A 25,250-nucleotide genomic window follows, 5' to 3' on the forward strand; every position below is an offset into this window, starting at 1 on the left:
GCTATGTTCAGCATTGTGGTTTTATTTAACTCGTTATGAAGTCCGCTTCGGGAGAGACACTTCACCATATTACTAATAACATTGTACGAATCGAGTTTACATTACTAACTTCAAGAGTTCGTTGCTTGGAAAAATATTCTGCCGGTCCTGACTGTATCATCTGAATCGACTACATAAATATTTCCCTACCGAATCCAAAAAAAGACACCAAAATAGCCCTTTCGCTCGAAACCAAGCCTCCCGCGGAACATGCAAACCCACAACTCCACCAGGAACATCGGACAGCTCGTTGTCAATCATAAACAGGTCGGCTGTCCCCCCAAGAGAGAGAAAAAGAGAGCGAGAGAAAGATCTCGGCAAAGCAGTAACAAAGAAAATGGAAACTTTTTCCCATCTGACTTTACTTCAACCGAATGGAACCGTGTTTTGCCAGCGGCTGCGTCGGAATGCTGGCCCTTTTTTCTCGGCCATGCAAAGGAAACAGAACCAAACACAAGCACACGGGAAAATGTTAATATTTAATGGCATTTTCAGATGAATGTGAGCGCGTGAACGAAAGCGATATCAACTCGAATCGATGGCGGTGTTGCCGTCGCACTGTTCGACCCCGACAGTTTGGGGGAGAATATTAATTTTTCAACCAACTCGTTCAAAGAACGAAAATGGACCCCGTCTATCCGACCGAATTCGGGAAACAATCGAACAACGGCACACCTGGTGGAAAGGGTGGTTGGGAGCCGGAAGCGTTCCCGAGCGTTCAGGATCAATTCTCGAGTGTTAACCTTGAAACCACACTGCGCCGTACCGCAGTGCTTCGGGTCGATCCGCAACATTGGCTTCATCGAAGGTCATCCCGTGACGACCTCTGCGAAGTGAAAGACCATTCTTGGCGCACAGCTTTCTAGAGAAAGGCTCCCTTTTCGATAAAGTCATACACTTTTAAAGTCATCTTTGGCACCGCTCCAACTTCCCGGCAGGAAACACATTAAAAGGTCCCCGCCGGATAGACGACGCAGCCTTAATCGCGTACAACAAAGCAGCATCGTCCCCGTCACCGAAGAAGAAAGAAGCCCGAATCCGAATGGAAACAAATTCAATTAATGTGTACATGAATATTCCATGAACTTTGAAACTGGAAACCCAAACGCGGCGACCCAACGCATTTCTCGCTTCGCCAAGAACGAAGCGTTCTTAACAGCCACCATACGTGCGTCCCAGCGGCCATAAAAGCAAATCACGCTCCCAAGGGAACATCCGTAAATGACATCAAGAAGGCACGAATTTCCAACCAAACTTTACCTCGAACGTCAACATTTACGACGGATCACACCTTTTTTCGACCATATCCACCAAGACTCGTGTCGCGACGTCTTGCTTCTTCTCTGCACACATTTCATCACATTCTTTGCGAAAATTATCAAAACTGTCCAAAATCTGTATCCGTATCCGGCTTCTCTTTCCAGCTACGGTTGCAAGGTGGGCAACAAGACGGAATTCCTGTGGTCGGCAACGCGAACCGAGGAAGCGTTCCAGGAAGATCCCATCATCAATTGGGACGCGATCCTGTGGGTAAACCGGCCGACCGAGCTGTGGGCCGTACAGTTGGTGCTTGCGCTGATTTCGCTCACAGAAGCGCTCCTGATGGCGTACCTCGGATATAAGGTAAGGCCGTGATTTCAGTCGGATATCTTATTTCGGTCCCGCAACTACCTGGGATGGAACCTACCTTAATGAGGGGCGACTCGGTCTGTCTGGATTGTGATTCTTCAGCATTAACAAACATCTAGAATAGAAGGAGGTAGAAGAAAAGCAAATTAAACGCATATTGCATACATTTAGGCGGAATTAACTGACTGCTTTTCATAGTATGCAATCCACATTACATGGAGCTAGAAGTTAACGATTTAACATTTTCTGTGAGTAGGCTGCGCTAAAATATTGCATTAAAACAAAGTTATTGCAAGATTGTATCCATTCTTAATTATTTACACTCCATTTACCCTTGTCGTGCTTGAAGAATTGAACTCAGCTTTTGAAATTTGACTCGCGTCGAGTCGTCTGCTGGTGTGTAACAAAGGGGGGTCACCGTAATACTTCATGTTTGGTTTGCTTCACACGCATCACTTACCACGAACTCTTGTCTTTTTCGTTGCAGGGCAACATCTGGCAGCAAATTTTATCGTTTCATTTTATTCTGGAGCTCGTTACAACGATACCATTCGCAGTGACGGTAAGACAAATGACTCTGTCACTTCTCCGACGACCACCGGTCGAACGGCAGTAGTTGAGCCGAGCCTACGCAACCAAGACCAACCGAAGGACTTTGTCCACCGGTCCTCATCCTCTCGAAAAGTACTCACGGTCAAGCGTATCTTCTTGTCGCCAACGACATAAAAGGGCGACGACAGTACCCAATTGCCGGCCCGTGTGTCGACTGCAACTACGAGGACATCAGCGCCTAGCGCACTGATTCAATTGAGAATTAAGAATTAATGAAGTGTGTTTTCTCTGGCTTTTTTTCTTCTTTCCTTCTCTCGTTTTTGCCCATTCGCCGCTACCACCAACACCGTGACTCCTGCGTGCCTTCCCATGCAACAGATTTTATGGCCCCCGTTCAGGAACTTATTCATTCCAGTGTTTCTGAACTGCTGGCTCGCTAAGCGATCGCTCGAGAACATGTTTGTAAGTATTTGACTCGGGAACATTTTCATCACCATTTCCCTCTCCCATCTCCCCTTCCCGCCATCTCCACTGTTTGATCTTCCTTTCTCTTGGGGCGAATCATTTATCCCCATCGACCAAAAGGGCAGCCATATCGTCCCTAGGTCCCATGCTCACCAAAATGCGACTCCACGACATGAAGATGCGATAATATCACGAACGCTGCTCCAAAACCTTTTATACTCATTGTCTTTCCTGTCCGTGCCCCTATTCCTCAACTTCTGACCCTCTTTGCCCTCCCCCCTCCCCTCCACCTCTGCCACCATTGCATAGGGATGTGTGTATGATAAAGGGACCTGACGCTACGCCAGCACCGTTTTGATTATGGTTCATTCATTTTTATTTTATTATCATATCAAATTTTTACGACCAGCTCATTCGACGATTCTCCTCCGGGCTCCGGAGGACTCCGGGACTTTTGGAGGGTGTATTATTCCAACCAACAACGAAAAAAGCAAACTGGCGAAGCGATTGCTGTGGCCAGCGAATACGCTCGGGGGGGTAAAACTACCATGGAATGACGTCTGGCGTGGCGTTAAGCGTCGTTGGCTTTAGGGCTAACTCCTCCCACTGTAGGTCTTTGTAACGTAACGTAAGGGGAAAACATCGGACACAAAAGCATTCTACTGCAGTCATCGCAGTATACGCAATCAGTACCACCATTTTGGTGAAGGGTTGTTTCGGGTTGGCGTACTGTCCGCATTTGCCCACCCATCGGACGCGCCAAAAAACGGGGCGATGATAATAATGAGCCAAGCTAGTTCGGGTGCAATTCTGCAATTCGTTGCCTAATCAAACCACACACACACACACACACACACACCGAGGCAAAAGCTCGAAGTGAGAGCTTTATTTATGTTCCCACCAGTGCGCCCATCAAAGTAGTGCCCTTTGGAAAGCTTCCCGCGTGGGTCGTTATATTGCTTTCAGAGGTTGTGCGTTTACTGCTGACATCTCCAGAAAAGGGCAATAAGATGCATTTGATTGTGGATTCATAGCTTTCTTCACACCATCGAGTCTTTTGTGGTCACAGTAACTGTGAGGACCTCATAAAACCCTTTCTAGTCCCATAAGAGAGTAATGATAGCCTCTTGACAGCGTCCAATATGACGTCCAATATGAAGGCGTCCAATATGGCGTCCATTAGGGGAAAGTTTTTGGGGCTTGCTCCAGGTTCAACTATCCCGGTTCTTGTCGTCCTCATTAATAACCGCCCTCTCTTGCACTCCTTCTCCAACAGAACGATCTCCATCGAGCAATGCAAAAGTCACAATCAGCGCTATCACAACAGCTGACGATACTGTCGGCGACTCTGCTCTGCCTAGTGTTCACAAGGTAAGCCAATTTTGTCCCTTTTAACTAGGTTAGCATTTCCCGACATTCCCAAACCTTCAAGTATTCCCCTCTTTCTCGCTCTTTACATCCCCGCATACTCTTCCCCTCTTCGTAACACACTGTTGCACACTCGGAAACCGACCACCTGATGATGATGATGATGGCTTCTCACCAACAAAAACCTACACCGCTATTGCATGTAACAAAAAACACGTTGATGTCTTCACTATTAAACCGTCCCATTTTCCACCTCTTCGACCTGCCCCATTCCCGACCTAAACCTTCCCGGAATGGAAGCACGCGATGAAAATCAATAATTAATGTGCGACAGAATCGGTTCCTAACATAACCTCCAACCGAAGCTTTTAAATCTTTCACCCCGGTCCTTCCCGGGCGTCCTCGGTCTCCTGTCGGCTCTCGGTTCCGGAGTTCGGGGTCAAGAATGCAAAGCGAAACCGAACTGGAGGTTTTTCCGATTTCGTTTCCATTTCCATTTTCCCTGCTCTTTGTACCACAACCCTCGCGGACCCGGACCCTCTCCCTCTATCTTCGGTTGGTTACTTTATTTAAATTTCCACTATTTATGCTAATGGCTGATCGGGTCGGGTAAGGAGACGCGTCCTGTGTGATAGTGGAGGCAAGCCGATGCACACAACGGGCACGCAAAAGGAGACGAGATTGTTGTTCGTCGCACCCGCACCGACACCGGAGGACAGTGGAATGGAGTGGAGTGAATAATAATACGACGATGTTCCAGTACGTTCCCGCTCGCTGGAGTCGGCCGGCTTGCCTGCTCGTTCCCGCCCAGCATTCTTTTTGTTGTTTTGCACTGTCACTAACTGTACGGTTGGATAGATGGTATCATAAATATATAAAGCTACTTAATGTGTACGCCGCTTTTCCGTTCAGCCGTCGACGTCGTTCTCGTTAGTATTCACGCTTCACGGTGCGCCCGAGACTCCGCGAGCCTTCCCGGGACACGGGGATGGATGGCTCTTAACGTATCGTGCGCTTCACTTCAATGTCTCTGGTGTAATAATTTAATTTAAACAATCCATTTCCATCCCATGAAGGCGTTCTGCCTTCCGACTACCTACTGTCTCCCGATCCGTCGAACAATGGCGCAAGAACTTGCGAGGCTTTAGAAAATGTCGGACACTTCCCGTAGTTCTAGATTTGTAGCCATCGTTTTAATAAAACGTGAACTTTCAGACACGCTTCTTACGCCGTACAACGGTACGCCCGATTTGCATTTCCTTTCCTTCCCACACAGCGTTTGCGGGATACAGCACTTTCAACGGGCCGGCCATCGACATCTCAATCTGTTCCAGAGCACCTACTACGTGGTGGTAACGTTCTCGACCGTTGGCTATGGTGACTTTGTGCCTGACATCTGGCCCTCCCAGCTTTTCATGGTCATCATGATCTGTGTGGCGTTGATCGTGCTTCCAACGCAAGTAAGTACGGTGCCGCAGCACCAGTAGCCATGCAAAGCGCCTACATGTATGCAATTTCCCTCACTTCGAATCTTGTGCGAAAATAGCTTACGGAAAGTTTCTCCAAATTTTTCGAAAAAAAAAACAACTTACTGTTTTCCTTTCCTAGAATGCTCGAATTTCCATTCCATTGACTTCACAAGTACAATGCGAGTGCGTTTCGCATGCAGCAAAATCACCTCCACGGAAGTCATCGTCCATTAAAGTAATAATGTTTCACACTGTCACTTCCGTGTGCTGCCCGAACCGGCTATTCCGTCCAAACGGTACGAAATGTGCCATGACATTCTAAAAGCTTTCACCGTGGAAAAGCAGCGGAGAGAAGTGATGAAAATCAATAAGCTTACATGTAGTGCTTTCGCGCTCTCTGCCTGCGCTCGCCATTTGTTGACACACGCGGCCTGGCGTCAGCTGTTCACCAGCAGCTGCCGTTTCCCGGATCGAATGACAGTTCCAACCGTTTTCGGCATGCTGCTGGCAGTGGCAGCGATTATTATTCCGGCAAATCAAATGAAACTTAATTAGATGATTTTCTGAACCATCTCTTCTCGGTGCTAATGCGTTTCTGTGCCGTTTCTCGCGTTCCCCTTTTTTCATCCTGCAACTGCCAACAGTTTGAACAGCTGGCGTTCACGTGGATGGAGCGACAGAAGCTGGGCGGCAGCTACTCCTCACACCGGGCCCAAAGTGAGAAGCACGTCGTCGTCTGCTCGACCACGCTGCACGCCGACACCATCATGGACTTCCTGAACGAGTTCTACGCTCATCCGCTGCTGCAGGACTACTACGTCGTGCTGCTCAGCCCGATGGAGCTCGACACCACCATGCGAATGATCCTGCAGGTGCCGATCTGGGCCCAGCGCGTCATCTACATCCAGGTACACCACGGGCGTGATTGTCCCGTTCGTCTGGCGCGAAACGTGACTCCTCATCTAATTAAATGCGATCGACCGGGTGGTGGGAGGCGCACGTTACTCCATTACGATAATGCTCCACATCGAGAGTCCGGGACTCGTTGGCGCAATCGGTGCTCGATTTGCGCGTGTTTCTATTAATTTTTGCCCATTCCACTCTCCCGCCACTCATGAGGTGTACTCATATTTCTCCCCATGCGCCATTTACTCTCGATACGAGGGAAAAGGACGCACGCATCCTTTTTTCTTCCATTTCCAGTTCCCAGACAATTACATGGTCCAATTAGTTTAGAGCAACCCCTTTTTTGTCTGCAACCAACTTGTCCCGTCCGTTTCGTGTTCTCAAGCACCGGTGCCTTCCCACTTTCAGGGCTCCTGTCTCAAAGATGGCGATCTGGCGCGGGCCCGCATGGCCGAGGCGGAGGCGTGCTTCATTCTGGCGGCCCGCAGCTACGCCGACAAGACGGCCGCGGACGAACACGCCATTCTGCGCTCCTGGGCCGTGAAAGATTTCGCACCCAATATCCCGCAGTATGTACAAATTTTCCGGTAAGTATCCCGGCCCTCAGCACCGGTCGAAATGGGTGCTGGAGTGCGAAATATGTTCATTGTCGCGCGACTTTCTGTCCTCTCTTCCGTTTTGCAGACCGGAGAACAAGCTGCATGTAAAGTTTGCCGAGCACGTCGTCTGCGAGGATGAGTTCAAATATGCACTGCTCGCTAACAACTGCACATGCCCCGGGGCGAGCACGCTCGTCACGCTGCTGCTGCACACGTCACGCGGACAGTAAGTATGGCACAACTGGCTGCAGCGTCCGGACCGGGATAACAAAAGCCGTGGAGATCTCGAAATTCTGCCGAGCTTTCTTCAAAGGGCAGGCACAATGTTTTTTTATGCAAATCCCAAACAACTGGTACAGTTTGAGCGGTAACGAACAACATCTTACGGATGTTAGCTTGTTCGCAGTCGTAAACAAGCACTTTTCGGCTTGCGGATTGCTTACTGCCGGGCGAGCAAGGTGCAACATCTTATATCATGGTCTTTTTCTTAATAATCCGTTGACATAGTAAACTAGGAATCAAGATCTTCCCTCATCCAACCGCCACAGAACTGCCAGCGATGGTAGCAAACCGGGATCTCCTTGTGATTATTATCTGTAATGAAGTTTCCTGCAATTCAAACTTCAACAAGCTCCCACTGTAAAGATAACATATTTCCCAGATCTGACATACGTAACTTTGCCTGATTACTTCCCCCCTAACGACGAAGTAAACCATATCTCAACTCTTGTAATACCACCGCAAGGAACACAATAAAAATGGCTCAATCCACCCAATGCTGCTGGTACTACGCCACGCAGGCAATTGAATTGCAGTGCATTACGTACATTAATTGTGTGTGTCATGCGACGTAAATCCCTTCCCGTACGCGTACGCTAGAACTTCCTGCGTCGGAGGAAATGCTCATCTTCTGCGTCACTTTTCTCCTTCCACCTTAGGGAGGGCCAGCAGTCGGCGGAAGAGTGGCACCGGTTGTACGGCAAGTGCTCTGGCAACGAGATTTATCACATCGTGCTCGGGGACAGCCGGTTTTTCGGCGAATACGAGGGAAAAAGTTTCACCTACGCCAGCTTTCATTCGCATCGCAAGTGAGTAACCGAGGGAACGCACGACCAGAAACGGCATGCGGATGATCCTCTATCCATCCGGCCATCCATCCATCTATCCACGTACCGTTCCCATTGACAGATACGGAGTGGCCTTAGTCGGAGTGCGACCCGCGGAGCTGCCCGAGTTCTACGAGGACACGATACTGCTCAATCCCGGGCCGCGTCACATCATGAAGAAGGATGACACTTGCTACTACATGAGCATCACCAAGGAGGAGAACTCGGCCTTTGTGGTGAACCAGAACCAAAACCAAAGTCCCGATCAGCCTCCGAAAGAAGGTAGGTGGTGTCGTAGGGAATGATTCCTTAGAGGCATTTGCCTCGTCTTTCTCTCTCTCTCTCTATCTCTCTCTCTCTCTGCCTGTCCCCTTCATCTATCTCTCTATCTGTCTGACTGTCGCTCCCGTGTTTCCTCCCGTACGGCTTTAGATGGAACTCATACTGCTCGATTTATTTGCCTTTTCGTTGTAAGCGACGATTTTGATTTCATTTTGCGTTATGTTCGTTCTCACTCCCGTTGTTCAATACCGTAATGTCATGTGCGCTTATCCTCCGTTTTCGTATTACACGATCCCTGCTAACGTCTGAGTGCGCCCCAACAGGCAATCAAGAGCATCCAACTTTCGTTCCCGAGTGGGAGTTTAATTTTCGGAAATTTTAATTTCCCTTTGGTTTAGTTTTGATTTTCTTCTTGTGTGTGTATTTGTGTGCGTGTGACTGGCTCCCGCTTGTCTCTCTAGCTTTGAGTGTTGAGTGCTCCCCCAATCAGAAACCCCTTCTCGATGGACTTGATGATGTTTAGTGTATTTTCCCTCCGTACCGTGCATCCATCCATCTCATTGCCCGTTGATGTCCCAGGACGGTGTGTTCATTTGCAGGAGTACTCGACGACGAGCCAGACAACTTCCCAAGTCATGACGCACTCGATTCTCCCTACTCGGGTTATGCTTTCTCGTATGGCTTCTGTTATTGGTTTTTGGTTTGCAACAGGATAACATGGGAACTATCTCGAGCGTTCACGGAAATCTCCGCACCTGAGACGAATCCTTTGCGCCCTGCTTGCTCTCCTTCTTTCAATCCTTTCCTAAACAAAAAAAACGAAAAAGGGAAAAACACCAAAACTCCCTAACCACGCTCAAAGCGAGCTCAGCTTTCCAAACATCAACCCTATCGGAACGGAATCCTCTTTCTTAATGTCACTCTTCCTCTGATTGTCTCGACCTACCAGTAACCGCAAACAACAACAACAACAACAACAGTAACAACAACAACCACAACATCAACAACAACACCATCGGTGCCGGGGGTGGCTCCGTGCCGCCCATGGCCCCAGTGCCTTCGGTCTGTGTGCGTGTGCCGCATAGTCCCAGTCTCAATTCGGCCAACTCCGACAGTCCCGGCTCACCGCGGGCCACTAGCAAGATGGACGGTCACGACTTTACGACACTGGCCGTGCGTGAGTGTTCCCCTCCCCGAAGTTCCTTGGACACTGCGTTCAAGTAATCCCGGTCCTCGAAAACCCCATTTGCCGAAACCTTTGCCTGCAGCCATTGCCTCTAACAAACAAACGCCTTTGCGCTGTACCTAACTCCCGTTCAACACTCCCCTACTATCAAGAACCTTGAATGCCTTCTTGACTAAACTACCCCGTTTTCTTAACCTGTATGCTACCCCAGTTGCGTTGGCTTCTACTCTCTTCTTATCTCCTCTACGTAGCTTTTGAATTGAAACTTCTCTAGCTCTTCCTCTCTTGCTCGCTATCTCTCTCTCTCTCTCTCTCTAGATATATGCGTATGTTTTGATTAACTTCTTACTATATCCTAACTATCCAACTATTTCTTTACTTTGTGCATGTTTATAAGCGAAACTGATCCGTACTTATTGTATTCCGTTATTCGAGGAACGGCACTGGACATTCTTCCTCGCGTTTTCGCAACGATCTTTTCGTAAATCTATCCTTCTGCTGTTTTATGCCGTTTTAATTAGTGTGCGTGTGTGTCTTTGATTGTACTGGAGAAATTTTCAACTCTTCTTTGTTCTTTATGACTACCAAAATGTATATTAATACTCATAAAATGATACGAACGAGAATAATGTAATGCAAATTGCATACTTTTAGGCGACAGTTCTACCATTCAAGCAGCGATTTCTGCTTCAAAAGTACTGTTATTCTACTTAATTTTTATGTCAATATTTTTCATAAAATCATGATCATTTGCCTAAAACTAAAATTTTACGGCGCATAATGCTTCAACATTGCATATTAATTGCTTTATGCTAAAAATAGCTCTTTTTGTCCGTTCCCATCGTTAACCACTCACCATCACACTAATATATTCATTTAATCCTGCACAACCGGCACCGTTTCAGCATCTCTTTTAACCCAGCATCATATCCAACCCACCCGATTGACAGATGTGAATTATTAAACTAATATTTATCGAGACTGGACTTTTTTTCCCAAACGTTGCATTTATTTATGTGTGTCACCGGGCGTTCAATCATTACCGACTGATTGCCGTTCGATTGTTGATGTTTAAACATTAAAATCATTCATCACCGTTGCCTTTGCCGTTTATCTTTCCAATCAGCACACCATCACTGCACTACAGCAAAACTGCACCTGTTAATTACACACAACCATGCCCCGTATGCATTTCGCATGACGAAAACAAAGAAATAACAAAAACAGCCAGTTATCTTGCATGTGTGTTCGTTCCGCTGAATTCTCATTCGCACGCAATGCTTCATCCCAAGTTTATCATTGATTGTGCGCTTTTCCAGCGCTCCTTGTCATGTTGGATTATTTCTTTATTTTCGCTTGGCGCTTCATTCCGACAAACAATTCAATTTTCAATCAATGGCTTATCGCTTCTGCATAAATTTAAGAGCAGCTCACTGTGCCATTCTCGCTATCATCAGAAGCGATTTGGTGTTTTCGCTAATTTCAATCAACAATCAATTATTTCCACCAGTAACATAATACTGAGCACAGAATCAAAAAGATGTATGAGTTTGCACACGTAAAAAATGACATTTACGATGAACTTTTCACACTCTGAATGCAGTAAACACAATTAAGTGCAACGGTAACGATGTGCGCAGTTTGAGGTAGAGTTGGAAGAGCGTAGAATATTATTTATTGATTCACTTCGACACGAATCAAGCATTCTATTAGCAGTTTTCTTAATTAGCAGTTTGCTCTCGTCCTTTAACCTCCAATTAGAAGTTTGGCAGCATCAAACACTTTACAAGAAAAGTGTTGGTGAAACATATCCCTGAATATATTTACTCTCCCACAAGCTGTTGGAAATCGTCCAAGTGATCATAACGTTATTTAATAAAATCATCCACAACATCCATCCAACCACCCGATCCGGTTGTTCTCCGGTAGTTCGGATGCATTCATATTATTATCAGACCAGCGATAAGAGCGTTCAACGACCATCTGCCCCAACTATCGTTGCAGCAACGACCTACACGGAAAGTGTCACCACTGGTGGAAGCAATCCGGCGGCGGGCACGACGGCCCTCACCAGCGCCATCACTATATCGGACTCCAAGTCCAACCTCAAGGAGAGTGCGGCAGCACCCTTCGCGGGGACCACTCATACCACCACAACTACGACCACGACGACCCAATCAACGTTAGGACCTCCGACCATCTCATCCGCCAACCATCTCGAAATTCCTAGCGGCAACAATCCAAATCTGCTCAGTCCCGACATCCTCAACCAGCGAAGAGGTAAGAATGTCCCGACGTCCTGCTCATGCCCTACTTCCGGCTTTATCATTGTAATTTAACCCCTTCAACCCTTCGTATCGCTCCTTCCCGCGCCCTGCAGGCAGCCGGAGACCTTCGATTCTGCCCGTGCCGGACATGTTCACGTCGTCATCGTTTAGCATCTCCGGCGAGGACGGTATCGACGGTGAGGACAACGAGAGTGACGACGAGATCGACGATGACGTGCCCTGGCGGTCACCGTCGGAGAAGATTGCGTAAGTATTACACCCGACCCACCAATGTAACGGCTCTAGCTAGTGACGGGAGTGTCACTGGAGAGGTAGAACGAGAGCACTAACATTTGTCCATCGGTGACATTTTCCAACTACCTCAACCATAACACAATAAGCTACCCTATTGCGTCCTAAATGCTCGGTTTATGTTGGCAGAAAGATTTTATCGGCACGAAACGGAACTAAACTCTTGGGAGAGTCGACTCCGTACGCTTCCATTCGGATGTGAAACGTCCGGCAAAAGGAGACGAGCATCCATCTGTCAGATGCAGTTCCGACCGAATGCGGTGGTGTTCGCTTGCGGGAGATAGATGCGGGCCTGCATAAGCTGGGCGTGCGAGCTAACCCTCCATTGCTCCGTTGCTTATAATGAGTGGTCAGTGCTATCTCTCTGCTCCCACAAAACTATAAATAACACAGTTTGCCGGTCCGCCAGATCTTCCCTCGCATGATCCCGTTCGCCGAGTAGACGCATTGTCCGAGCTCGGTTACTATTTTGTTCTGCTCCGTTCGAACAAATTACGAGCGCGTCTAAGCTTTAACGCTGTGTATCGTTGCCCTGCAGTTTGTTTAAGAATTTTATTCCGTCTGACAGTAGTTATCCACTACAGTCTAGAGCATCCCGAGAGAGGGATTTAAACACAACTCGATAGAATAGTATTTTCTACTCCAACAGCGAGCGAGCTCGAAGCGTAAATAGAACTGATTGATAGATAAACGCAAACCTGATCGTTGTAATCGTTCTCTTTGCTTCACCTCTTAGCCGTTAATGTCTGACAGTTGGTTCTTGTTTCAGACACAGTTAGCTCCAGACGGTTCTACTCCATCCAAACCCTATGACCGTTTCAATCTTTCTCAACCATTTGTTCTATTTTGTCATACTTTATCTTATCCTAGTTTACTCCTCATAAAATTCGATACATCGCTTTATCTTATCCAACTGCCATACAAATTTTATTCACTTACTTCTTAATGGTATACTCCACCCAACGAATTCAAAATTTTGAGACAACGCTTGTTAAGTAAGTAACTGTGAGGAAATTGAATGTTCACCACCCCTTTTCTGTTCCTCTTTCCTTTCCGCTCTATGCCATAGAACCCATCAGAAGGATTGCTAGAGAAAAATCTCTGGAAAATGTTTACGATTTTAATATTGGTAGTGAACTAGTGTTTTCCCCCTCAACTTTATACCAGCTTTAGCACATCCCCTCTCAAAAACATCTTCCCTAGAGTGGGCATGATTCTCCTCTGCAGGAAGCTGACCATTTCTTCGTTGACATGAGCCTTTTGTCGGGCAGATTGCATACATTTAGGCTGTCTCATAAAGACGAATCGCCTACATCAATGCAATCTGCATCTTATGAGCTGTCAATGGAGTGTTCTAGTTTCGTTTCTCACTCGCATCTTCTTCTTTTGAACAACGAGCTCTCTTCAGTCCACATCCGTGTTTACTTTACTTTGTTTAATGTTTTGTTTGTTCATGCTCATATATGTACACATGTATGTATTCGAACCTCTCGTTATGATTCTGTACAATTGCCTGAACCTTCTACTTTCCTTCTACTTTTTCTTTTCTATTTTTCCACATTTTTATCTGCACGTCACTCTCACTCTCTCTCTTTCTCTTTCAATCACTCTGCACGAATGAACGATTTGAAAAAAAACCAAATACTTCCACTGACAACGATACATTCCTTCATCATTCCTGTACAAATAAAATATAAACATACACACGCACTCGCGCACACACACCCGTATCCTGTCCACATTGGAACCGGATTTCCACGGAACCGTGGAAAACACAACAACAAACCCCCAAACCAAAACATCATCCTGTTGTCAAACTCATTGCTCATGGATTCGATTTCGATGTAATCAAAACAATTTTCCTTCTCAAACGCACAAACACACCGTCCAATACAACAATCGCATACTCATGCACCGATGCACACGCACGTCCTTCGTACCATCCACCCAAACACACTCACTGTCGCACACACACACAAACACATACATACACTCTAGTGGCGGAAGTGCAGATCTTTCGCTCCTGCAAACGGTGTCGCTCGTTCTGAGCTCATCCGGCGAATCGAAATGTTGTAGTTCGACATCCGATACCAAAGATTCAACTCACACACCCCCTGCATGGCATACTGACTGTTCCCGGTAAGTGTTTTTCCTGTTTTTTTCTTTCTTTTCTACACCACCCTTTTCCACTTCACCGCTGCCGCTTCCGGTGTTTTGGTGGCTTTTTTACGGGGGAATCTACTGCTGCTAATACTACTACTACTACTATCGTACGCTTTTTACGCTCCTGTTGGTCATACATTTTTGATTTTTGCAATTCTAATCTATTTCCGGTCCTTTTTTGATTTGGCCCATCTCTAAACCTTTCATTTCACCAACGACTCCCCGTTTTTCCCTTACTCCTCACATCTACCATCTCCATCGACTTATTTTACATTTCTAATCAATACGCCTCATTGCAGACGTTCAACCTCAAACTTTAGCTAAACTTTGACATTTTTCCTTCCGCTTAGTAGTGCGAGCGCTTAACTCAGCCACTAGAATGCATGCCGTTCTCGTTCTTTATCGATATTTTGTAATGTTTTTCCTCCGTGGTGAAGGGAAACGTAAACCTTTCCGAATGTCCCAGCAAGCGTACAGGAAATGGATTTTTCGCATACGCCCGGCCATCGATGCGGCACACAAAATCCGATACGCTGTAGAACGATCTCGGCACGACGCTCACGACGGGTGTGTCGGACGTGCTAGTCATCGCTGCTTGAAATTGTAAGCGATCCGAAAACGGAAATGCACGCGCGTGTAAAAGCGGCTGCCTGTGCTAGGCTAGGTCGCTAGCAAAGATCGAACAGCCGAGAGAGGCTCCCGTTTCCGACGATACCGAGCCTCAGATGCTCGTTCGTGTGGAAGACTAGAAGGCAAGGGACCGAGCACGTGCGCCATGTCGAAGGGTTTTAAGCGCTTTTAAGCCTTTCTCCAGTGAGGCCATAAATTTAGAAGCATTAAAGGTGGAAACGCCTGTTTCCCCAACAGATCTGAAGGATGCTAAAAGCACTAGAGGGCTACCTCAGAGAAACCTCCTTCAGAATTTGTGTTTGGTGTGATTTTAAATTTCAATTACATTTCTGTAATGTTTCATATCGCACGCGGGCACGCATTCTGCTATGGACATTAGAGTGAAGTTTCAAAACTACATCTGCAACCGAACCAAATGTGTCCAGTCACGGCCATAATTGCGCAGTATCCGCGAACCAAACCATCTCATCAACTTGCTGCAGTGCAGCATGAATAAAAGCCAGTAAAGGAAACGATAACAAAAAAAACCGACCCAAACGATCATTAATCCTCATCCGCGGCCCGCAACACGAACGTGTCATAAGCTGCAGCTAGAATCAGCGCGCGAAAGGTTTTCCCTCTCTTTCTCTCTTTCTCTCTCTTTCTCTCTCTTTCTCTTTATCCAAATGCCAGTATGGGTGTGTTCACAATCATGACGCTGCGTTTCGTTTAATTGCATTGTTGCAGTCCGCGTTACTGTTTTTATTCCTTTTCCAAATTTTCATCACGGTTGTTTGTCTGATGATGTACCTTCAAACTGGACAAACAAAAAAAAAACTTTACATGCACTAATGCCCTCGTAAGCTGGGAATTAACAGCTACAAGATGAGTGTAAAACGCTCTATCGATCCGGTGGTCCCATGGTTCGGTTGTGTAAAGACAGAATGATGTTGGAATATTATCGCTCGTCGGTCAGTTGAGCTACGTGCAGAGGAAAATATTTTTTTCTATTAATTACATCTTTTACTCTTAAAATAGTGTTTAAATGGCTTGCTCACCTCACTAGACCTACTAGCTCTCATAATTCTGCCATGTGTTACATCTGTGTCGTTTTTTGGCCACACCGGACGATATTCTTGTCAAAAGGAACCAAAACACGTGCAAGAAAGAGCTTCACATGAGAGTTTTGTAGCGCGGATTGCATACTTTCAGGCTGAGCTCCTTTTTTATATTGAAAGTATGCAATCCACGTTCACTCGTTCCTTTCAACAAGGCTATCAACACGGTTGGGGGCCGTTTCGAGTAGTTGCCCGCATTCGCTTGTACTAAAATCGTCGCGTGTTTGGTCTGTAATAATATGTTCGTGTATTAGAGCGTGTGTTAGAGGATTCGCTCGCCTGCCTCATATCTAATCAATCACGGTACGGTGCTCCAAATGCCACTCATTAACTTCAAACGGTATTGGTTTAACTCCGCCATATTGGTTTACGATTGGATCAGCAAGTTGACTAAACCATTCAAAGCATTCTATCGGATCGACACCAGTTTGCAAATCTGTACGAACATTTCATTCACCTGGGACACCGTGGCGCTCTAGACGAAGCTCACCGTCCACTCACCGAATGACACATTTCGACCTCAAACGGGGTTTCTTGTGCTTCTTGCAGGATCGTGAAAGGGTTTCCGCCGGTTTCTCCGTTCATTGGCGTGAGTCCGACGTTGTGCTTTCTTCTCAAGGAAAAGAAGCCTCTCTGCTGCCTACAACTTGCTCAAGTGAGTGTGAAGAAGCGCTGGGGAGAATCGCAATGGTTACATATCTAGTTCATTTCCACAGGTTTGCGAACACTGTAGCTATAGAAATGCGAAGGAATATCAGTGGCAAAACAAAACCATCATCCTAGCGGCCGACTATGCGTCCAACGGCATCTACAACTTCATCATCCCGCTCAGGGCACACTTCCGGTCGAAAACGTCACTCAACCCGATCATCCTCTTGCTCGAGCGGCGGCCCGACATTGCCTTCTTGGACGCCATCTCCTACTTCCCACTGGTAAGAGCCTAACTTCTTCAGGATGGCCACAAGCTGCTCTCATCCATCCTGGTCACCTTTCCTTTCAGGTTTACTGGATGCTAGGTTCGATCGACTGTCTCGACGATCTGCTAAGGGCCGGTATTACGCTTGCGGAGAACGTCGTTGTCGTCAACAAGGAGCTGTCAAACTCGGCTGAAGAGGACACACTAGCTGACTGTAATACCATCGTTGCTGTGCAGACTATGTTTAAGTATGTCCAGATAATGCCATTCGTCCCTCATTGTCCAGCAATAATCAACCGCTCTGTCATTTTGCTCGCCTTTGTCCGAGCCAGATTTTTCCCCAGCATCCGTAGCATCACCGAACTGTCCCAGAGCTCAAACATGAGGTTCATGCAGTTCCGCGCACACGACAAGTACGCGTTGCACCTCAGCAAAATGGAAAAGGTACTGCACGAGCAATCCTGGACGAGCCCTTCTCGTCTCGCACCCACGCTCGTAAACGCCGATACTAACGATTCTACCTTCCCCTTTACCACCTCCATGACTCCGATCCGTGCGGGGACGTGCAGCGGGAGAAGGAGCGAGGCTCACACATATCATACATGTTCCGGTTACCGTTCGCCGCCGGCAACGTCTTCAGTGCATCGATGTTGGACACGCTGCTCTACCAAGCCTTCGTGAAGGACTATGTGATTACATTCGTGCGGCTGCTTCTCGGCATCGATCAGGCCCCGGGCAGTGGGTTCCTCACCTCGGTAAGTAACGCCCCGGCAGCAGCTCCCTCGTTACAGGTCCACTTAGCAAACCATTAGACGAAACGATACCGAACCGACGGCTGACTGGAACGAACTGTCTTAACTCAATTACATCGAACTGGTCGCTGCTCGTCGGAGATCAAACGATACGGGGTTGGCTTCGATGGGCCCGATTAATGCAACGACCGGAGGCTCACAGCATGGCCTCACGCTTCATCAATTCATCGCTGTGTACAATGATGAATATTTCATCATCAATAATGGGGACCACTTTTTCGGCCCACGCGTAATGCCTTTCAACCCATTCCAATCGATGTTCCAATCTTTTCCCCTCCCTGTTTGTAGATGAAGATCACCAAGGATGACATGTGGATACGTACGTACGGCCGGTTGTATCAGAAGCTGTGCTCCACCACGTGCGAAATTCCAATCGGTATCTACCGTACCCAGGACACGTCCAGTGCGGATGCATCACATGTGAGTAACTCGCCAGTCGCCGAAAAATGGCGTCCGTTTGGATCTTTCGGGACCTTTAAACATTGTGTGCGGTTGCGACCATCGGTGAGTCCAATTTTTTAAAAATCAACGCCCAACCGAGCTATAAATCACAAACAACTACAATTACAACAAATGCAATCAATCATTTAAACAAAATCAAAACAATTGCAACAACCAAAAACAAAAGCAAACAAGATTTTTCCAGAATTATAATTGCCTACCACCTATTTGTTTTTCGTTCCTGCTTTCGTTTCTCTGTTACGTTCATCCGGATTTTGTTTCCCGTTCTGTTTATGCCTCATTAGTTTGACCAGTTTTACAGTTTTTTGCTTCCACTTACTACTCTGTTCATAAGCTTTCATATCTCTACATCCCTCTGTACGCCCTTTGTTTCACATCAAACGCTTCGGTTATTGGACCTGTTACTCCAGTTACTGCTCCTACTCTTCCTGGCGTATTTTCTCTCTCTCTCTTTCTCTCTTTCTCTCTTCTTCTGTGTCTGGGTTTGATTTTATCTGTCTGTCTGGCTGTCTTTCACACTGTGTCCTTTCTCTTCTTGATGTCTTCTCAGTTAACTTCATTGATCTGTTTTGTGTCCTTTTCCTCTAATTAATTTATATATTTTAAACCAAAGTGCAATTGGCGACATTATGGAAGAATCCCTTTCTTGCGTTGAGCGATAGATTTGAAATTTTCCCTTTCTTTATCAAACCTCCTCGTTTGTGTCTTTATCAACCTCCACAACCACTTTGAAAAATTCTGGAAAAAGTGTGTCTAATGTGTCTCATCCTCATCGATCTCTGGTGACTGCCGTAAGCCGCTGTTGTCTCAACCGTGTCCTCGCTTCCAGTGACTCGCACACATCAATGTTTCCGTGAATGTCCATGCGTTCGTACGAAACGTCTCCTCAGGAAACGAAAAGGAGCGTCGATTTTCATTTTCTTTTCTCGTCTTTTCTTCTTTTTCATTGTTTTGTTTTTCTGTTTTTTTTTTCATCGGCAAAATTGCTATAAAACCAAAACCGAACCGTTCGAATTCGCGGTGTGCGGCTTCGTTACGGCAAACCCGTGCACAAACAAATATGGCCACTAACTATCACCGCCCACTAGCGAGGACTTTGCCATGCAAGCAACGCCACGAACCTGTCAAAAGTTAGTAGACTAAGTTCCTTTCTTGTCACTCGCTCTCTCTCTCTCGCGCTCTCTCTTTCTCTCTTTTATCTCGCAATTTACTTTCGTATTACTTTACACTTCTTTGACGCACTATCAATTGCTATCTGTTATAACCTTTGTTTGTTTTCGTTATTTTGTTGTCTTGATTGGTATATTTTTATGTTTCGTTTTATTCCCTTTAAGTTCTAGTATCTTTTACCCTATATCGTTTTCGTTGTTTCGCTTTTCTATTGTTACCTAGTATAGCTTACATTCTTTCGCCTCACCATCGCTCTACTTTTGATACCACTTCAGTCGCCTTTTGCCACTTTTTTCTCTCTTTCGTAAAATTTAATTCAATTTGTTTACCTAATCCAACACCTATCGCCTCGCGTCTGTCGCTTATAGCATAGTAACGGATTTGTTGAAGAACAAATGACGTTCCCCTACCGACTCCTCTTTTTTACTCTTTCTCTATATCTCTCTTTCTCTGTTTGTGTCTGGTCTTTTGTATTAAAGCTTCTCTTTCTTACTCTAACTCTTCAACTATCTCTTTCCTATCATCTTTTCACTATGTCTATTATCCTTTTCTTATTTTAATTTTCTATTTTTTGTAGTAATTGCACTACTTTCTTGCTACATTGAACTTTTTTTCTGTTTTTATCCAATTGGACTGCTACTTATCTGTTAAACTACCCTGTGTTACCCTCAAATCTTAGTTAGACTCCAAATCCTTTTTGAATATTCGTATTATCTATCGTTTCTTCGGTTATTCAAACACTTTTCTACAATGTCAAAAACGCCAACCCTTACTTTCTACTACTAACTACTACCTGAAGATAAATATAGCCTCTAAACAGATTGTTTAAACAACAACAACAAAAAAACACTTAGCAGATGAAAGCATAAGTGTATCTGTCTTTAAAAAAAAACAAAAGCTGGACGAATTATTTGATCGCACACGCACACAGTGAGTTGCTTGGTTAATATTGTTTCCGTTTTTTCGATTAACCTTATCGTTTTCGATATATTTATATATTTCTTAACGGGAATACTTGAACATGTTGTTTTCAAATAACCCTTCAAAACTAACCGTACGATTAACCGTTTGTTTAAGTTTTCAGTCACTCTCCCAACGTAGCGTGCTTTTGATCTGTTTTGACCAATTTCTTAGCTCTTGTTTTGTTCCAGTTTGAGAGTGATTTGAAGTTTATTGTTGGTGAAAGTCAGTAACTGTATTGTGTCAACAAGTTTTAGGTTCTTGGTTTTTTGGGTTTGAAGTTGTACTACAAATGTGTTACCAACTAAATCCCGTCCGTATGACCTTCTTGTACCTTTTAACCCCGAACAACCCAAGGTTAATTGGAACATGAACTGAATGAACGGCTAGGCGAGAGCTGCCGCTTGCATACTTCTGCCTCATTCAGCTTTGTTCGTACCTTCATAGCATTGTGCATGAAAAGGGCCAGAGTTTCAGTAGAGCTAGCCAGTTGTGTCGTAGTATTTCCGTGTTCCTTAACCTTCTTCTGGCAATCGTTGATAGCTCCTGTTCATGTGAGTTCCGTTTAGTGCTAGTTGTAGAGCAATCAAACTGTTTCGTCTTTGTATACTCCTCGGTTTCGATGCGTTTCCCAATATCCTCTTCGTCTTTCAGTATGGTAAATTCTAGTTCAGTAGCAACACTTTTTAAGTAGCTTAGGAAGCTTCCGCTAGTTTGTAGCAAACTTCTTATGGTTTTATTATCTAAATTTGTACTTCATCAAACCAGTTAATCACGTACCTCAAACTTTTTCTTTGTTTGCGTTTCCATTACCATTATGTTTCTACCCAGTCGGGGTCTCAAGTACACCTATGACTACTCCCCCGGAAGTTGGGTTCGATGTCGTTCGACCTGTTTATGTGGTTTGATCTTTCTCGCTAAATGTACTGACGTACGACTCGCTACACTGTTGTTGATGGTAAACATTGTCCCAACATCCACTAGACCTTTCGAGTTGTATCCGTACGTAGTGTTGTACAAAAACTCTGTCCTTCCCATCGTTGTGATGTACCGGAATCACCTAACCGTCTGTAGTCGACGGAAATGGTGTTTTATTTTTCTCGCCCTTATGTTTTACATCTTTTACTGAACCAAAAGCAACACCTTAACCCCTTCGTTGTTGTCATCCTTAAGCGTATCGAACGTTTGCATATATTTCCGTTTATGTCATGTCGTCTTTAATTTTTGGGTTCTTTCGTTCGTTACCTCTCACTTTTCGCCCTGCATTGGCCAATTGGCTTGTGTTGAACTAATTTGTTTTCTCATTCGATTTGGCATCTGATTGATAATCTACCTACTACTACTACTACTACTACTACTACCACTACTACTACTGCTACCACTACTACTACTACTGCTCGTGCTTGTGAAACTCGCGCATGTTGTAATGAATTGAAACACAAAAACCATATTCGAACCAAAACCGAGTAGTATGAAGAGGAAGTGGTTACGACCACCGCCACCGCTAGCAGCACCTCGGCCAGCGGCGTACCGATCAAGGGTGTTGCGGAAGCGAACCTCCGGGGTGTAACCTACCGCCCGCCGCCGGCCACAATCCGCAAGTCATCGTCCTGTCTGGGTGGATGCACCGCCCGTAAAGGATCGAGCGTAAGTTCCGTCACTCTTCTTCACTGTCACTTCCTTTCTCTCTCTCTCTCTCTCCTCCACACACACACACACTCACACTGACACACTTTTTAAGTACACTCACTAGCACACTAAGCCACAACACACTCCCGTTTGCTCCTAGTTTTACTGTCGTATCTGTCGTTTTCTTCCACATGCCTGAAATGCCAATTTTGAACACCTTTTCCACCCGTTTTGCGACACCGTTTTACAATTAGTGAGACATTCACCTAGATGACAGCTGTGTCAAAGGAAGCGTACAAGTAAATCCTGATTGCATGATGCCTTGTGTATCGCGATTTGCATACTTCGAGGCGCACTTTAACAGAGCTATCACCTGAGGTGTTTGAAGACATGTTGCAAAGATCACTTACCTCCTCACGACCTTAGAATGGTTCAGCATCTTCCCCAACACCAACAACCTTCAATCTGGATGAAACCTGTTTTCTTCTACACGTTTATCACTTTAAGATCACGTTCAAACTAGAGCACAGTTACACACCAACCCACCTGCGTGTGCGTAGTGGTTTAAGTTCTTCGCCTCTCGAAGGATGCATTCAATTGTCTCGTGTTTTTAGGACTTCCATAGACTTGTTCGTTCTGCTATCCTTTCCTCCCGTACGGAAGTGCGGACTGTTCTTAGTTTCCTATTTTACGCACCAGAACCGCTTGAAGACTTTCTTGGCAAATACGTTGTGGTACCACCGTCGCTCTATTCTCTAAGACTACTTTGATTGAACCAACCACACCAACTTGGGTGTTGCCCACAGTAGGCGACGAAATCGATCGGGACACACTTTTTTCAAAATTCACACCAAGTACAAGAAGAGATGCGTCTTCCGAAGGAGCTTCAGCAACGTGCCCAAAAGAGTCGCGTGTGTAGTCAGTCAATGCAGCATGGGCACGTGCCTCACTTTGCGTCACAAAACACTCACACACTGAGAAAACACACACACACACAATTACACTCACACACTGTACACAGTTGCGTTCACGAATAATATGCATATACCCTGCCTTACGATTAACACAGACGAATCTAGAAGCTCTCTTAAGTGCCAGGGACACCAACCGGGTAAGTACATCAGCTTTCTGTCTTCAACAGCAAACAGCGTTTCGATGGTGCGGCCTCTTTCTTTCGAAACGGCAGTTATCCGGACCCGAACTTGCAATAGGTCGTGCTAGGTGGTAAATGTTTGGCGATCATTTTCTCCGACGTTTAGGAAGAGTGCATTAGCTTTAGTCCTGCAGCATGCGCAAGGAACAAGTTCTTCAACAACAGTTCCACAGAGTAGAGTGTCTATGGTCGGATTTCAGATCTCCATCAGAATCGTTTTGTGTACAATTTTGTTCGGATGGCCAACATTATTTCAACTTCATCCCGCTCATACAGACCTCATACATTTGGTCATTCACTAAACTGTACAGAACTGACAAGCCTCAATGACAGGCGTTTCGAACTGCGTCTGAATCACTTAAAATCCCCGCCCCTACGATTGCCAGGAGAGTACCAAAAACAAACGAAATCACTTTACTTCACATTTTCCCAACGCTGTACAACACATTTCCCCCCTCTGTACATGTGTTCTTTGTAATATCACTCTGTGTGTGTGTGTCAAAGCACCTGTCCACGTCACCAAAATGTCAAAAGTACAGCACCAAACGTCAGCGATCACACAGCGTCTACTGCACTGTGCAAGTGTTCCGTGATTCATTGTACCGGCACTGACAATAGCCCCCAAAGCCCCCGAAGTCCAGCAGACTCTCACCGGATGTACAGATCGATCTGAACACGCGCGTCCCCAAACTAGTACTAACAGCACTGTCCCGTCTTCACCGATACCTTCACCAACTACTACCATTCTTCTTCACCAACACTGTTCTCACCACCAGCTCACCGTTCCTTCTCTGCTCATATGATTTGTCTTGTGTTGTGTTGCGTGTTCGTATATGCGTTTTTCGGTGTGCGTGCGTGTATTTGTTTTTGCTGCGTGTTTGTTTTCGCTGTATATTTATTGGTGCGCGGCGCTTCCGTATTCGGTGCCTGGGTACCGGTGGGGGACTTGGCAAAATAACTCGCTTGTCACTAACACACCAACCTGCTGGCTGGGTGACAGGGACAGACAATGGTCACCTGTACGGTACACGCCGAAGTACTTCTAATTTCGATTTGGATCGTTCTTTCTTCTTTCTCTCTCCCGCTTTTCTTTCTCTTCGCTCGTACTACGATCATCGCCACGCCGGTCGTCCTTTGTTGTCTCTGTCTCTCTGTATCTGTCCCCACGATCGATTGATACCGTTCGTTGATCGATGCGTGTACAGTACTCAATCAATATGGCCGACGAGGCGCGCGATAACCATGTGCAGCAGATCGAACGGGCCGAGATCGCAAATCTGGTGCGCAGTCGGATGGAATCGCTGAACCTTCCGAGCATCGATTACGACGACGTAAGTGAAAAGCGTAACCATCTGTCGTACGTCATCATCAACCCGTCGTGCGATCTGAAGCTGGAAGAGGGCGACATCATGTGAGTCCGATATCAAAACCCGTTCCATGGGAGATCCTAAAGCTAGCTTAATCTCTTCCTTTTCAGCTATCTGGTGCGGCCCTCTCCATTCTCGGCCCAGAAAACGTTCGAGCGGCACAACTCGCGCCGAAAGTCCAACATATCATTCTGCTCCAACATCAACCTGGCGGCGGCGGCGGCCGGCTCACGGCGCGGTTCCGGCATCGGCCTGAACACCATCGGTGGACCTCAGCCGATGTCAGGTTACGTAACGCCCCGGGCGCCTCCGCTGGTCACAACAAAATCGAATTCTCTATCTCTTCCAGATAGTCCTAATGCAATGGGACAGATGCGGGGAAGGAGCAACTCCTTGAGGGTAATGGGCGGTATAGTGGCACAGTCAAAATAGGTTTAACTGCATCGGGTTTTCCCCCAAATTCTAGATTGACAGCGACATCCTGCTGAGACGCTCCAACTCACTGCGACAGGGACTACCGAACATCGGGGCATCGGGACGCCGGAAGTCATCGCTGGAGGAGATTGGCATAAGCCACTTTGCGACGCTGATGCAAGCAACGAATCACTCGAACCCGATCAAGATTGCTCTGAACGGTAGCATCGGGCTGGAGGTAAGTATATGAGCTAGCGATCGCCAGACTGTTGGGCTTTCTTCTAACGCCATCCGTTC

The 25,250-nt window shown here is 46.2% G+C and overlaps 1 protein-coding gene across 4 annotated transcripts in view; it reads left to right on the forward strand.

Moving 5' to 3' along the window:
• Positions 1 to 25,250, forward strand: part of LOC118512046 (potassium channel subfamily T member 2) — a 48,840-nt gene that overhangs the window by 19,191 nt on the left and 4,399 nt on the right. Inside the window, exons 4-27 of one of the 4 annotated variants that reach the window (XM_036055875.1) lie at positions 1,464 to 1,662; positions 2,156 to 2,230; positions 2,599 to 2,682; positions 3,962 to 4,056; positions 5,330 to 5,513; positions 6,167 to 6,430; positions 6,837 to 7,015; positions 7,113 to 7,253; positions 7,966 to 8,115; positions 8,216 to 8,415; positions 9,365 to 9,592; positions 11,606 to 11,881; positions 11,982 to 12,135; positions 14,179 to 14,319; positions 16,620 to 16,725; positions 16,787 to 17,002; positions 17,071 to 17,234; positions 17,319 to 17,430; positions 17,556 to 17,741; positions 18,087 to 18,302; positions 21,861 to 22,037; positions 24,378 to 24,583; positions 24,650 to 24,938; positions 25,006 to 25,191. In XM_036055875.1, the coding sequence (XP_035911768.1) occupies positions 1,464 to 1,662; positions 2,156 to 2,230; positions 2,599 to 2,682; positions 3,962 to 4,056; positions 5,330 to 5,513; positions 6,167 to 6,430; positions 6,837 to 7,015; positions 7,113 to 7,253; positions 7,966 to 8,115; positions 8,216 to 8,415; positions 9,365 to 9,592; positions 11,606 to 11,881; positions 11,982 to 12,135; positions 14,179 to 14,319; positions 16,620 to 16,725; positions 16,787 to 17,002; positions 17,071 to 17,234; positions 17,319 to 17,430; positions 17,556 to 17,741; positions 18,087 to 18,302; positions 21,861 to 22,037; positions 24,378 to 24,583; positions 24,650 to 24,938; positions 25,006 to 25,191 (4,228 nt within the window). The remainder of the gene's footprint in view (positions 1 to 1,463; positions 1,663 to 2,155; positions 2,231 to 2,598; positions 2,683 to 3,961; positions 4,057 to 5,329; positions 5,514 to 6,166; positions 6,431 to 6,836; positions 7,016 to 7,112; positions 7,254 to 7,965; positions 8,116 to 8,215; positions 8,416 to 9,364; positions 9,593 to 11,605; positions 11,882 to 11,981; positions 12,136 to 14,178; positions 14,320 to 16,619; positions 16,726 to 16,786; positions 17,003 to 17,070; positions 17,235 to 17,318; positions 17,431 to 17,555; positions 17,742 to 18,086; positions 18,303 to 21,860; positions 22,038 to 24,377; positions 24,584 to 24,649; positions 24,939 to 25,005; positions 25,192 to 25,250) is intronic. The other 3 variants (XM_036055876.1, XM_036055878.1, XM_036055877.1) reach the window with 3 other exon arrangements.

Source organism: Anopheles stephensi, chromosome 3 (assembly GCF_013141755.1).
Source record: "Anopheles stephensi strain Indian chromosome 3, UCI_ANSTEP_V1.0, whole genome shotgun sequence".
Classification (NCBI taxonomy): Eukaryota; Metazoa; Arthropoda; class Insecta; order Diptera; family Culicidae; genus Anopheles; species Anopheles stephensi.